The sequence below is a fragment of the Symphalangus syndactylus genome, chromosome 9 (genome assembly GCF_028878055.3).
Source record: "Symphalangus syndactylus isolate Jambi chromosome 9, NHGRI_mSymSyn1-v2.1_pri, whole genome shotgun sequence".
NCBI classification, from domain to species: Eukaryota; Metazoa; Chordata; class Mammalia; order Primates; family Hylobatidae; genus Symphalangus; species Symphalangus syndactylus.
The window spans coordinates 98,599,595-98,614,995 of record NC_072431.2 but is presented as its reverse complement, the minus strand read 5'-3'; the positions used below and the strand labels follow the sequence as shown (position 1 = coordinate 98,614,995).

Sequence of the window (15,401 nt, the reverse complement as noted above, 5' to 3'; positions counted from 1 at the left end):
CTGCCAATGAGCAAGCCCAGGGGAGGAATGGTTAGCACTCCTAAAGTTATTGCTGTGAAATTTCTGGATCCTGAGGTTTGTAATTATTCTATTTTCCACATATGACCGGTGGGAAATTCTGAATTTTCAGCAGGAAAAACATCAACATTGCAGTCTCAAGAGTCTCTATATTCTTCATATTTCTTCTTTGCTATTTGGCCTCTTCTTTTTTCCCAATAACCAGAATCCCCTCATGTGAATTTTCTCTGCTCTGTTCTCTGAAACTGACTAATTTGAACTGGGACATCTACTTAATTCCACAGTTCACCTACCTGCTTCCACACTGACCACTTTTCCAAGTTACCTAGCAACTTGCTCCACTTTCTTTCCAGCTCTACCATTCCCCTGCAAGGGTCTTTCTGATCCCAGCATACCCAAGTCCAGGGGAAGTGATAATTTCCTTAAGTTGCTGGAAGAAGATGGAAATGCGGACAGCATGGAGATTGTGAGGGACTAGGTCATGCAAAAGACCTTATGGGTAACTTTGTAAATATTAGAAAGCACCATCTTTCTGGAAAATCTCAAAGAAGTAACTACCGCTACCAAGTGGTTAAAGAAGTGACTGGTAGGAATACAAATTCATGATGGACTAGACAAGCAGGATATGTTTGTCACTGCCTGAAGAGCTGTGGGGCCATGGGGACTCTGGCAGGGGGCTCTGTCCTCCTTGTTAGCAAACTTAAGAGGGTCTATCCATCTGGAGCATCCCTGGGGTCCCGTGTCCTAACGCCTGTCTTTCTTTACTCCTTTTCCTGCTCTTTGCTTCTCCTTTTCCTATTCATTCTATTTCTCTTCTTCCTCATTTATGACAAAGCCCACTGTTTTATGTGAACAAGGAGATTAGTAGTAGTAGTAATAGTAGTAGTATATCTAATAAAGACTTTATTGTAGCTAGCACTTCCTCTGTTCTAGATCCTGTTGTAAGGTTTAACATAGATTTAACAACTTATTTAGTCTTCCCAGCCACCTCTGAGTATTATAATCCACATTTTCTCAGATGGGGGAAGTGAGATAATTTGCCTGCGATTGCACAGCTAGTAAGTGATGAGGTCAGGAGTAAGTGATGAGGATCTGCCCTTGATATAATGATGTGGTGGTAGAAGGTGATTTCAAGCTTTCAATTCTTTTTCTCTACTTCGTTCTTTGTGCAAACCTTGAAATGAAAATCAGTTTCATTTCTTTGTAAGTACTCTCGATGAGTGGTACTGTCTTTATGGAGTATTACATGAGCAAGGATTGTCTGGGCATGGCAGGTAAACATGCAGCAAATGGGATGGTGGAAGGGCAGCACCAGGTGCCCGCTGGTCATGATTTAGACCTTGGTCACCCCTTACAGTTTAGCTTGGAGAGTACGGATAATACAATTTCAACTCCTCTGAGAAAAGGAAAGAGGCAGACAAATTTTTATGAGAAGGAGCTAACGCAAATGTGTTTATGAAATACCATCCCCATTCCCAGCAAAAGATGAATTCTATCCTCATGGACAGTCCAACCTCACCCTCAGCCCTCAAGCTTCCCCACTGACCTCGAACGCCTCTGTCCTGTCCCGCCAGTTTGAGAGGTTTCATCGATTAATGGACTCACAATCTTCTCAGTCATGTCCGTAAGCACAGTGAAGGTGGGTTCCACGATGAAATCAATGAAACCTGAAGAGAAAGAGCGATGCTTCAGAGGAACCACATATTACCTTGGGCCTTTCCATACTTTCCAGAAGAAACTGATCTAGAAGTTCCAGATCAGATTAAAAGAGAATGGGTTGATCTTATTTACTTTATGTATTCCTTGATTTGAATATTACATGTCAGTTTCATTTCTCCTACATAACTTCCTATGACTTCTCAGGATACAGTTCAATAAAGTGCCTAAGAAATACATACTCAACACCCACTACAGAACAAGCACTGTGATAAGAGCTGTGTAAAAGACCAAGACTGAATAACACAACCTGCCTAAAGTTGTGACATTTGAGCTGAACCTTTAAGAATGGGTGGAGAGGAAGATGTGGCTATTCACTCTGGGCAGTGGGAATGGAAAAAGCCAACTGACAGAGATGGGAGGGTGTAAGATGTGTCTGAGGACTGACTAGGGAGTAGGGATTCTTTTGGATTTTGGGGAGGAAAGCTTGGGAAGGCAGGTTATCGACAGCTCTAGGAAGGGAGGCTTCTAAGTGTTCAGATAGAGGGTTGGGACTTAGGTGGACACTGGAGGCTCCTGGAGATGTTTGAGCCGCATTGTCATAAGAGTTTTTAAATGTTCTTTGGAAAGTTAATCTGGCAAGATAGATAAGAAGGAAGAAAGCAGGAAGGGAGAAGGATGAGAAAATCATTTAGAAGCTATTGCAATTGTTTAAACAAAAGATAAAGAAGGCTGGAACCAGTGCCACTATAAACGAAATGCGAAGCAGGCACAGATACCTGCACAGCAGGAAGTGGTACTGCCTCTGTATGGGATCTGCCAAAGACACTCCAACAACAAAGCAGGGAAAACAGAAAATAGAAGGAGAATATGGCCAAGAAAAGACAATGGGCTCAGTTTCAGATTTGCTGACTTTGAGGTACAGGGGGCACATCTAGATGGCAGAGGGCAAACAGAGTTGGAAGAAACAGGATTGGAAAGTGGAAGAGGGCTCAGACCTAGAACTACACCTTTGTGAGATCACCATGCTAGAGAGATGGCTGAAGTCGGGCTACAGAGATTGTCCCAACAGCTCAGACACCCAAATGTTCTGGGACAATCAGGAGAAAAAATAGGAGCTGAAGCTAGTGGGGATGGTTGTAATTCATTACACAGCCACATGAAAACTGGAAGGAAACTAAATATCAACCAGAGGAAATGCTGCCCATTCTCCTTCGAAGGGCGTGTTTGGAAATATATGAATGCATATTTAGTTTTCACAATGGCCCAGATAGAGGTAAAGCTGGCATTAATGCTCAGCAGTAAAGAATGTTAAAAGTCCCACAATGTAATTGACAAAACAAGAATTGTCTCAACCAAATACCAATAGTATCCTGATTGACAAGGAAACGGTGATAGCCAAAAGTGTATTATGGTTAATACAGTGTTGTAATTGTGTATGTGTAGTATGTATTGTGTATTATGGTTAATTATAGTGTAGTTTTAAGCTGAAACTAAAGTATTTGGTGACATCATTTTGTCCTTTTTTTTCCCGACAAATTAAGCTCAAGATGTCCAAACCAGAACTAACTCATAAGCTTCCCCATAACCTTTATAAATGGGATCATGGTCCAACCACTTATTCTAGAGTTCTGCCTTTATCTCAGCTTTGCGTTCAGCCAAATCCTTGACACCTTATGTGCCACCTCTCTTCTGGAGAGGCCCTGTTACTACCTTAGTTCTGATATTCATCATCTCTTCTTTGTAATCCTTTAGGAGGCACTCGACTACTTTCCTTGCCTCTAATCTTACAGAAAATCCTCCAATTAATCCTCTATGCTACTGGCAAAGAAATCTTCTAAAAACAGGGTTGGCAAACTTTATCTGTAAAGGACCAGATAGTTATTTTAGACTTTGCAGGCCATATCATCTCTATCAAAACCACTTAACTCTGCCACTGAAGTGCTAAAGCAGCCATAGACAATATGTAAATGAATGCACTTAGCTGTGTTGTAATAAAACTTTATTTACAAGAACAGGTGGTAGGCCAGATTAAGCCCACAGGCTAAAACATAAATTTATGTATTTTTAACCTCACTTAAAATTCTTTAGATATGCCCTCATTTCCTACAAGAAAGTATAAACACATGCTATTATTAACACTATATAAAATCTGGTCTTGATACGTCCCTCACTACATCCTACTCCGTACCCAATGTTCTTGCCATATGGAAATGTTTAGAATTTGCTGACCATACCAGGCAGTTTTAAGTTTCCCTGCTTTGTATATGCTATATTCTCCACCTGGAATACCCTTCTACCCACCCCTAGCTCACCTCCAACACAGATCACCATTTGCCCAGACAATGCCTACTCACTTCTTGGGACTCAACTCAAATATTACCCCTTAATAAACCTAATGATTCACACACTCTGTTGTGTACCTTATTGTACTATGTACAAAAGTCTACCCTAGCATTATAACATTCTAATAGATTTTTGTTTTTGTAACATTTTGCCCATCACCCAATACTGGTGTAATGTCTTTGAGAGCAGGTACAATGTATAATTTGTCTTTGTTCCTATAATATCTATCATCATGTCTAGCAGTGCCCAATATATGAAGACTCAATATACATTATAAAAAAAGCATAAGCACTCAAAACACAAGTACAAAAATGTCTAATTCTTATTGAATTTTCTTAAATGATTTCAGACTCTTCAAAGGTGGGGATCACTGACAACATTTAATTTAGATAGGGCACTGGTGTCCTCTCCCATAGATGAAGATTTTTTAAATGCATATATTATGGTAATTAGCAATTCAAAAGTTATCCTTACCTAAAAAAAGTGCTTTAAAGAAAAGAAAGGATGGAAGGAAGACAGGAAAGAAGGAAGAAAACATTTTAAAAGATCCATTCATGGAAGTAGATTCAACCAGGAAATGGGGCTATCCTGAAAACAGGGCTAGAAGAAGCATCAGTGAGTAGAAATGCCTTGTCAGCTTACAGTCCTGCATGCAGAATGGAGGGATGGAGTAGAATGGGCTTCCTGCCAATGACACTTGTTATCTCCTTGGAAAGTTGGGGCCCCCTCTTTCTCTTGACAGGAAATGACAGAGACACCAAGAGTGTCATTGTCCAATTCTCCCACGAACAAGCCACATTCCAGGGAGAAGAATTGACAGTGGTTCCATAAATCAAATCAGGCAGAGCCATGAGCACAACATGGCAGAATGGAGCCAGTTTCCCAGCCAAAGAACCGCTGGGATCATCTGTGCTTACTTCTACAGGCTTCCTGCTTTGGTGCTTCCTTCTATTCAAAGAGCTGGCAAACACGTACCTACTTGTGACTGAGCAACCATAGTGGACTTTCGGTCACACAGAGGAGAAAAAGGCAGCCCCAGCTCTGCTTCTCTGTCACCCTGGAAAAATAAAAGGTCATAGTAAATTAAGGAACAGTAGGCTGGGTCACCCAGATTTCATTTAGTGACTTCTGCTGCCATGGAGGTCACTGGTCTTTATTTTAATTATTACAATTACATTATATAATAAGTCTTTATGGAGACTGCTTCTCTACATAAAAGACAACAAAAGGCTGAAGCCCTCTGGAATCCAATAGTTCTACCCAACTGCAAATTTCATGTTGCTGTAAAGAAAGCCTCATTGGGCAGTACTAGGACCTCCATAGAAAATAAGGCAACAGGCAATATGTCTTGTGGCCTGCAGCCAGCACTGAAGGCAGAATTTCTGTGTTTTCTCAAGTCATCCTGGGTCAACCTGTGGCCTTTGTCTAGCTACTGAACTCCTCCCAGATGTGTGCAGTGTCTGAAACTAAAATTCAAACCGGACTGATTCAGATTGATTCTCCTAGTGCTACCTAAAGCCACACACACTTGGAGCAAGTGCTTCTGGGTTCTTAACCTCAGAGACCAGTCCATAATGAAAAGTGGACCAAAAAGAGTCAGAATAAATAATCGCTTATGTCTATGAAGTTAGACAACAATAAAACACAATTGTCTGACCAATATATTCTCAATCTCACCAAAAAGCATCACCATAATAAGTATTATAAAAAGTCTAAATAATGATGGAGATGTTTTCTAAAAACTTGGGCCAGAGGCTTAATACTTGTCATACCCCCAGAGGAAGGAGAAAAAAAAATGTCACCCTTCATATAGTAGTGAAGCTGTGCTAATTCATTTTACTGGCTCAGGATAATAGCTACTGACTTGAGCTTGAATCCCTTTCTCCTACTAGATGTGAGATAGATCATAGGTAAGTTATTTTCCTTCCATACATTTCAGTTTTTATCACTTGCTAAATGTGGGATAGTAATCTCTACCTCATAGGGTTATAAGGATGAAAGAAAAAAATGCATGTAAATAAATAAAAAGAACTACTGTTGCTTCCCAACAGGTGGCTCTAATATTTAAGATCAAGATTCAAGAAATCTTTAGTGAATTTGTTCACCTAATACACTTTGATTGTAATAAGTACTGTCAATAAGTTAATTTAATAGCAAATAAAGGGTAGTACAACCTGCAACCAGGCCTGGTTCAAAACTGGATGATTCTTCCTTCTAAGGCATGCTACCAAAGAGAACGGATGTTGGCTCACATGTAGCATTAACTGAAAGGACGGAAAATGACTGTGTGTCTGAGGAAGCTCAACAGTGGGGTCACAATGAGAGCTGGGGACATCCAAGGGTCTCAGGAATAGTCCCTAAGTGGCTCAGTTCCTTCTGCACCCTCTTCCTATATAGACACCCCAGTGGACACAATGGCTTCTTTATTTCAAGCACACTCTACTGAAAACTGCTCTCTCAAGCAGCATGATAAAAATGATTTCCTCCTGAGTGATTTCTATCTAGGTGATATGTAGAAAAGGAAGTGTATTTATAACATAAATTCTAGTGGTGTAGATCGTTTGGTAGGATAGTTCAGCTAAAACAAATAAAACCCTTTTTATTCCCATGTAGCAGGGATACAAATTGTTCTGTCAGTACATTTTAATGGGGAGGCTGTGAACACTCTCCATTTGACTATTAAAGTATAAACACTAATTTGGATTTCATTACTGAACAATCACCTGATACTAAATAACTCCTAATTCCACGAACTTGTCCATACCCAAATATACACATAATTTACATGCTTTGTATTTAATTGAGCTGTGTAGACTCAACTAATAAAAGCTTATTTTTAAAACAGAGGTAATTGAATTCCCTTTGGAAAGCAGATATACTTATGAATTGAAAAAAAAGTGCTGATAATAATGTAGAGGAATAAACTTCTACTCATGAGTCCAACTTGAGTGATAACACAATACTGTATGACTCTATAGCTATAGCTTAAAATTATTCATACACTTTCCCCTTATTGAAGAGATCAACATTTTCAAAAGAGGGCAAAAGTCTCTATTTACACAAAGGATTTTTAAAAACTCACTCATTTTTTTTTTCTTCCAGGACAGCTCAGAAAAATAAATATCATTCTTGCGGTAGGGGTTAAGATAACTCCAACTGATAAAGTCACGTAGTTGGTATGCAGAAGGAAGATTATGAATATCGTTGAATAAATGAAAAGACTAATTTGGTTAGAAACACTCAAGTTCCTTTGGCCACTCAGACATTCATGACAGACAAACTAAAGAGAGCAGTTAGGCAGGTAGCTGTTCACCAAACCCCTATTCTTCTCCTCCTCTATTTCCTGTCTACGCAGCTAGACTCCATTGCCTAGAATCACTGCCAGTTAGTGCTCAATAACAGAACAAGAGAAGGGATGCATTTCTACCACAGTTCAGGCCTACAACATCTCTTATGCCTACTTCTCCATGTTTTCCCCGGTTTGCTGGTTTGAGGTAGACAAGCACTTTGGAAGCCACGTAGACGCAGAATACGGTCTAAAATCATTGCTTATCATAGAACCACCTGCCAATCAAGAAACATGAGTCCTATACTTTACATCAGTGAGTTAAAAACTTCCATTTATGTGTGTTGTTATACATTTGGGGGTAGCTATATGTAGGCAGCAAACCAGTCAAAGGAAACAAGGGCTCCATCTGTATTGGAAGTTCACAGAGAAGATGGCACCTGTCAATGCAAGAGCTTCCAAAGACGTTTTGGTAATATCTCAAGTGAGTCTTTTCAGGTGAAATGAAAAAAAAAAAAAGGAAATGTTTGGGAAAGCAACAGAAGGATCAGGTTGAACAAAGCACAGCAATGTATATTCTTCTTTCCCAGGGGAGGAAGGCACAAATATAACATATAAGAAAGGCATTGTGATGTTGGATTTAAGATAGCATAGTAAAGTTTTAGCTCTTTCAGAAATTATCACCTCAAAAATAAGGAGAGTAAGAAACAGAAATGCAATCACACATCCTGGGGAAAATCTGTAATCTAAAATCAAAACTATATGAGAAAGGGCTGCCAAATGCTGTAAATATCAGAGAGGAATGAGGCAAGATGCCAAGAGGCTAGGTAGAGAATAGACATTGAATTGCAAGAGGCCCTACAAAAGTAAGGAAGAAGTAAAGGCACACATACACACACACACCCCCCACTTCATAGGACCCTCACAATAAACGAAGGACAATTCTAGATAGCTTAGAATACTACTGCTCTGATTGCCCTGTGGTACAAAGCTGCAAATCTGGTCTGAAAAGAACACATTTCACTCAAAGATGGTAAATAATAATAATAAAGTGAAGAAGAAAAGACAGGAGGAGGAGAAGGGGCAGAAGGAAGAGTAGGAGGAGGACAAAGAGATGATGGAGAAGATGGAGGGGAAGAAGAAAAAGGTGAAGAAGAAGAGAAAGCAAGAGATAAAAGAAAAAGAGCAAAGGGAGGAGAAGGAAGTATTATACCATCAGCAGCAGAAGCAGGAATAAAGAACTTCAAACAAACAACAGATGGGGAACACTCATCAGATAAATGATACCACTACTAACAGAAAGAAGCTCCTGAAATTATTAAGAACAAGGGCTCAGGGGAATGAGACCTAGCAGAGCACAGGAAAGACATTGAAAAGAGAAGAAAACTAGAACTACCACATTAATGCAGATTGTGCTGGAAGCATCTCAAAGGAGAACTGAGTTGATAAAAATAAAAAGACCAGCGAAGGCACTATAAACAAAAGGAGAAACAATAAAACAATCTGATAATTTCATAAAGAACAAAGGAAAAAACTCACCAACACGTGTAATAAATAAAAATGGGAAAAATACCACAGACACGGATTAAATTAAAATAATTGTAAGAGATGTTTGCAAAATATAAAATTGTAGAGCAATACAAAGAAAATGAACCTCACTGTTTTTACAACATGATATATTTACCAACAAGGTGAACTTATACTTCTTTAAAGTCAGTATTTCATCAAAAAGTACCCTGAGGCAGTGGCTTCGATTTTGTAAATTATGGTTATAAAACTGAAGATGTAACTTACTCTCTTAGCAAACCATGGAATGTGTGGTCCATCAGCGCTGAGACTATGCCCTTATTTTAAAATGTAACCCAACTTTCCAAATGTAATTTTTAAAAACACTCTATAGTGCCATTGAGATTTCCCATTTGAATTGTCCAATTTAAAATCTATAGTTAAGAACTGAGGCAACATTTCTCTTACATGTGTTACTTACTATAGCTTATGGCATCTAGGTTAAAATATTAAGTCAATAAAAGTAATTTACTGAATTATAACTACTAAAAAATAGTTCCAGTCCAATGAGTTAACAGTCCCTTCCCAACAGGCAAGAAATTCAATATGGTTATTTTCATATTGCCTCTAGCACATTTTTATTTGAGTATATGTATGTGCAAACAAGTTTTCCTTTACAAGGAAAAAATGTTCATATGTTTAAGTAATTCATTTTTACTTTCTCATAATTAGAAAAAGAATCACTTTAATACCTCAAACTTATATGAGTTAGCTATTATCTATCCTTTAGCCATGGACCAAATACTCCTAGCTGTAAAGAGCATATTATGGTTTGGCTGCATTCCCCTCCCCAAATCGCATCTTAAATTGTAGCTCCCATAATTCCCATGTGTTGTGGAAGGGAGCCGGTGGGAGATAATTGAATAATGGGGGCAGTTTCCTCCATACTGTTTTCATGATAGTGAATAAGTCTCATAAGATCGGATGGTTTTACAAGGGGAAACCCCTTTCACTTGGTTCTCATTCACTGTCTTTGCTGGCTGCCATGTAAGACATCCCTTTGTTTTTCCTTTGTCTTCCACCACAGTTGTGAGGTCTCCCCAGCCACGTGGAACTGAGTCAATTAAACTTCTTTCCTTTATAAATTACCCAGTCTTGGGTATTCTTTATCAGCAGCATGAAAATGGACTAATACAGTAAATTGGTACTGGTAGAGTGTGGCTCTGCTGTAAAGATACCTGATATGTGGAAGTGACTTTGGAACTGGGTAACAGGCAGAGGTTGGAACAGTTTGGAGAGCTCAGAAGAAAATAAGAAAATGTGGGAAAGTTTGGAACTTCCTAGAAACTTGTTGAATGGCTTTGAACAAAATGTTGATAATATGGACAATGACATCCAGGCTGAGGTGGTCTCAGGTGGAGATGAGGAACTAGTTGGGAGCAGGAGTAAAGATGATTCTTGCTGTGTTTTAGCAAAGAGACTGGCAGCATTTTACCCCTGCCCTAGAGATCTGTGGAACTTTGAACTTGAGGGAAATGACTTAGGGTATCTGGTGAAAACAATTTCTAAGCAACAAAACATTCAAGAGGTGACTTGGGTGCTGTTAAAAGCATTCAGTTTTAAAAGGGAAACAGCACATAAAAGTTCAGAAAATTTGCAGCCTGATGATGCAACAGAAAAGAAAAACCCATTGTCTGAGGAGAAATTCAAGCCAGCTATACAAATTTGCTGAAGTAACAAGGAGCCAAGACAATGGAGAAAATGTCTCCAGGCCATGTTAGAGACCTTCCTGGAAGCCCCTCACATCACAGACCAAGAGGCTTAGGAGGAAAAAATGGTTTTGTGGGCTGGGCCCAGGGTCTCCCGGCTGTGTGCAGCCTAGGGACTTGGTGCCCTGCATCCCAGATGCTCTAGTCATGGCTAAAAGGGGCTACGTACAGCTCAGGCCATGGCTTCAGAATGTGCAAGCCCCAAGCCTTGGAGATTTCCACATGGTGTTGAGCCTGCAGGTGCACAGAAGTCAAGAATTGAGGTTTGGGAACCTCTGCCTAGATTCCAGAGGATGTATGAAACCACCTGGACGTCCAGGCAAAAATTTGCTGCAGGGGCAGGGCCCTCATGGACAACCTCTGCTATGGTAGTGTGGAAGCAAAATGTGGAGTTGAAACCCCCACACAGAGTCCCTACTAGGGCACTGCCTAGTGGAGCTGTGAGAAGAGGGCCACTGTCCTGCAGACCCCAGAATGGTAGATCCACTGACAATTTGCAGCATGTGCCTGGAAAAGCAGCAGACACTCATTGTCAGCCCATGAAAACAGTCAGGAGGGAGGCTGTACCCTGCAAAGCTACAGGGACAGAGCTGCCCAAGACCATGAGAACCCATCTCTTGCATCAGCATGACCTGGATGTGAGACACAGAGTCAAAAGAGATCATTTTGGAGCTTTAAGATTTGACGGCCATGCTGGATTTTGGACTTGCATGGGCCCTGTAACCCCTTTGTTTGGCCAATTTCTCCCATTTGAAAAGGCTGCATTTACCCAATGCCTGTACGCCCATTGTATCTAGGAAGTAACTAGGTTGCTTTTGATTTTACAGACTCATAGGTGGAAGGAACTTGCCTTGTCTCAGATGAGACTTTGAACTGTGGACTTTTGAGTTAATGTGGAAATGAGTTAAGACTTTGGGGGACTGTTGGGAAGGCATGATTGGTTTTGAAATGTGAGAATATGAGATTTGGGAGGGGTCAGGGTGGAATGACATGGTTTGGCTGTGTCCCCACCCAAATCTCACTTAAATTGTAGCTCCCATAATTCCCACATGTTGTGGGATGAACCTGGTGAGAGATAACTGAATCCCAGCGGCAGTTTTCCCCATACTGTTCTCATGGTAGCGAATAAGTCTCATGAGATCTGATGGTTTTATAATGGAAAAATCCCTTTCGCTTGGTTCTCATTCTCTCTCTTTGCTGGCCACCGTGTAAGACATCCCGTTACTCTTCTGCCATGATTGTGAGGCCTCCCCAGCCATGTGGAACTGTGAGTCAATTAAACCTCTTTCCTTTATAAATTACCCAGTCTTGAGTATGTCTTTATTTGCAGCATGAGAACAGACTAGTACAGGGTGATATTGCAAAAGTATTATCCAAGAAAGCATATGACAGGGGGAGTGGAGATTTGGAGAACATCCTCCTACTACTATTAGGAAAACAGCCTTTGGAAAAATAGCTCAAAAGAAGCTCTTGGTGAAATATGATTTTGCAGAGTCACCTGTATAGTTCTAGTTCCCCCCACACCATGGAGTCCCCTTTGAGAACTACTCTGGGAGGCTGAGCAATGACTCTGCAAAGAGAACTAACCATAAATTAAATAGGGTACCTGTTGACATACACATATAGTAGCTGGGGGGTGCTGCAGTGTGTGTGTGTGCATGTGTGCCTATGCACCATAGACAGAGTGAAGGAAATGCCTTGCATTTCCTAACAAAAGGGTCTTAAGAAAACATCTGGTCCAACCTTATCCTAAATCCTCCCTCCCCCCGCTCCCCCAACATAAATCATAGATAAGACTGTAGGGAATTAGAGAAGCAATTTGATTAGACTCAGGCCATAAATCAGTTGGAATAAACTCCAATAAAGAGTCTTCTGGCATTTGTTTAATGTGCTGTTAACTCTAGCCCCACTTCATTACTAGATAGTATGTACAGCTTCAGAAGGAAAACACACACACACACACACACACACACACAAACAGGTGCCTTCTACAATTTCTCCATTCAAACTTGAAATATAAGAGTAAGAATTACCACAATCTAAATTTATTCAGAAATCTAAATAAATAGCAAAAGAGCCCATCTCTCATCAGTTTGCATGAAGAAGTTGTGACTCGTGTTATTAAGTAGTGTTTTATGGAATCAGAAGTCTCTGAATCCATGCTGTTGAACCTCTTTTCTTGAATTAGCAAGAATTAACTGAATTAGCTGTATTAACTTGAATTAATTATAATTTAGGTTCCCAAATCTATGTATCATGCCTTCAATCTCAGGCCCACATGTCTGGAGGCAGATGTTTGAATGGCAGCACCTCTAGAGATAAGGTTAGCGCACATGCCTGAATTGGAAAGACTTCGGTCCTGGTGCTATGCATTTATTTCCTTTTTATTTCTCTAGTTCTATGCATTTTTAAAATTTGTTTTTAAACAATTTATAATAATTAAAGATCCTGCCTGTTCTTTTTTTCTTTGTCTGAGATGGAGTCTCGCTCTGTCGCCAGGCTGGAGTACAGTTGCGCGATCTCAGCTCACTGCAACCTCCGTCTCCCAGGTTCAAGCGATTCTCCTGCCTCAGCCTCCCAAGTAGCTAGGATTACAGGCACCTGCCACCACGCCTGGCTAATTTTTGTATTCTTAGTAGAGATGGGTTTTCACCATCTTGGCCAGGATGGTCTCAATCTCCTGACCTCATGATCCGCCTGCCTCGGCCTCCCAAAGTGCTGGGATTACAGGCATGAGCCACCGCACCAGACTGATCCTGCCTATTCTTATAGACAACACAACTCTAGAACTTAGGATATAGTGAAGTTTCAATATAATTGGAATAGTAGTTTCTAGTGATTTCCTGACCCCAAATTGCCACATCTGGTTTGGAATTTTGCATCATGGACTTGTCCACTAGAAAGAAACAACCCAACCAACTATAATAGAGACATGAGTTCAAGATTAACATCTTAATCCTATAGGGTGATGCCAAAGTAACTGTCATTTTGTTGAGCCACTAGAAAAAAAAAGTAAAAGAACCTCTCAAATGACATTTTGACAAAAGACTGCCACAAGGAAATTCTTTCCCCCAACAGAAATGCATAGGATAAAAATACCGTAATGTCCTAAAAATCAGTATTTAGGTGAGATTCAAATATCACATGACCAAGAAGCAAAATAATCTGTGGAGCCCCCTTCCCCTCTCCAAAATTACTGTAATCTCAATAGTCCTTATCCTAGCATTGCTGAGATATAAAATTCATAAAATATCCAATGATGACAGCCCTGATGGAGAGAGAGCAACAAGGTACCTGTCTGAAGAACTCCTCCAGGAGTGACATTGTCCAGCGATGATGGAGGTCCCATGCTTTTGCTGGATGGCTAATATCTGCCGTATGCAGCATAAGGGATAAGGCTTTTGGCTTTTCAATGCTGTGAATCAAAAGCACCCAAACACATGATGACCACACTCTTCAGAACCTCAGTAAGAGTTTTTTAAAAATCATTAAGTTTTTAATCTCTTTCATTCTTCCATCTCAAACCCCACTTCAGCTAAATTGAGGAAAAGACATCATTTCATCCTACAACTGGGATACTCATTAACTTGGTCTCCATATTTACGGAATTGGACTCTCTGGACTCAAATCCATTTCTGGAATGACTGCATCCTTCAAAAAGACAGCAAGAATCCAAGAGTCACTGACTTTTATTTGTTGCTTCTGCATTGGGGACCTCTGATAACTTAGTTTCCCACAGGGAATTAGTTTAAATTCTCACTGGGGACAACTGATGCTGCCTCTATTGCTTTTTTCAACCCTGATGAGAACATACCTCATTGTGATAGGTACAACTTTTATGCTTTCTCCTTCAAACATCACCATTGCATAAGAATACTCTATAAAGTTGTGTCAAAGGAGATGCTCTTTAAAGGGACAGCCATATAGACAAGGACCCATTCAAACACCTATACAAACAAAAGCACAAGCGACAAACACACTTACGCTTCTGGCTGCTGCAGAGCAGTCTTCATTGCTTTGATTTGTTGGAAGTGACAAGACATATCTGTGGCCATCACCATTTCAATTACCAAGGTTCGAAACTCCCTTTTAGAGACAACCATGGAGAAAAAAGGATGGAAGTCAAAAATGGAAAGTAAAAATCAGTTTCTTTTTTTGCCACTGCTAATGAAAATCAGTTAACTATTTCTGACATTTCTAATCTAATTTGGGTCTTTAAGGTGAGCTTTTTAAATAAGGAATAAATGAAAGCTAAGGAGTAAGAAAATCATTTATTAGGAATATGATACATGGAATACACATATCATTTGGAAAATTAACTCAAAGGAAAAAATTCAATGAAACTGAAAATTGTATTAAAATGCTCTTTTCTCCAAATGAATTCAGAGTTTTAAGAAAGAATTAACTTGAAAATAATCCTAGGAGGTAAATTAATAATCCATATTTCACATTGGATACAGGTATTCCATCTTTTTAAAAATAGCTTGTTTTTTAATAGAGTTTTAGGTTGACAGAAAAATTGAGCTTATAGTATAGCTAGTTCTCATGTTACCTCTCTTCCTGCACAGTTTCCATGTTTTTAAAGTCTTGTGTTAATGTGGCGCATTTGTTACAATTAGTGAACCAATATTGATACATTATGTTAACTACAGTCCATAGTTTACATTAAGGTTCACTGGGCATGCTGCACAGTTCTACCAGTTTTGACAAATGCATAATGCCATGTATCCACCATCACAATATCCATACAGAATAGATTCAGCACCCTAAAATCCCCTGTGCTCCTTCGATTAACCTCTCTCTTTTTTCCCTCAACCCCT

The 15,401-nt window shown here is 39.8% G+C and overlaps 1 protein-coding gene across 9 annotated transcripts in view; it reads right to left on the bottom strand.

Moving 5' to 3' along the window:
* Positions 1–15,401, bottom strand: part of PDE1C (phosphodiesterase 1C) — a 692,034-nt gene that overhangs the window by 78,979 nt on the left and 597,654 nt on the right. For all 9 annotated transcript variants that reach the window (XM_055293497.1, XM_055293496.2, XM_063609689.1 and 6 more), the window contains 4 exons: positions 14,566–14,667; positions 13,876–13,996; positions 4,996–5,077; positions 1,565–1,685 (listed from right to left, as the gene is read on the bottom strand). In XM_055293497.1, coding sequence (XP_055149472.1) covers positions 1,565–1,685; positions 4,996–5,077; positions 13,876–13,996; positions 14,566–14,667 — 426 coding nt within the window. The remainder of the gene's footprint in view (positions 1–1,564; positions 1,686–4,995; positions 5,078–13,875; positions 13,997–14,565; positions 14,668–15,401) is intronic.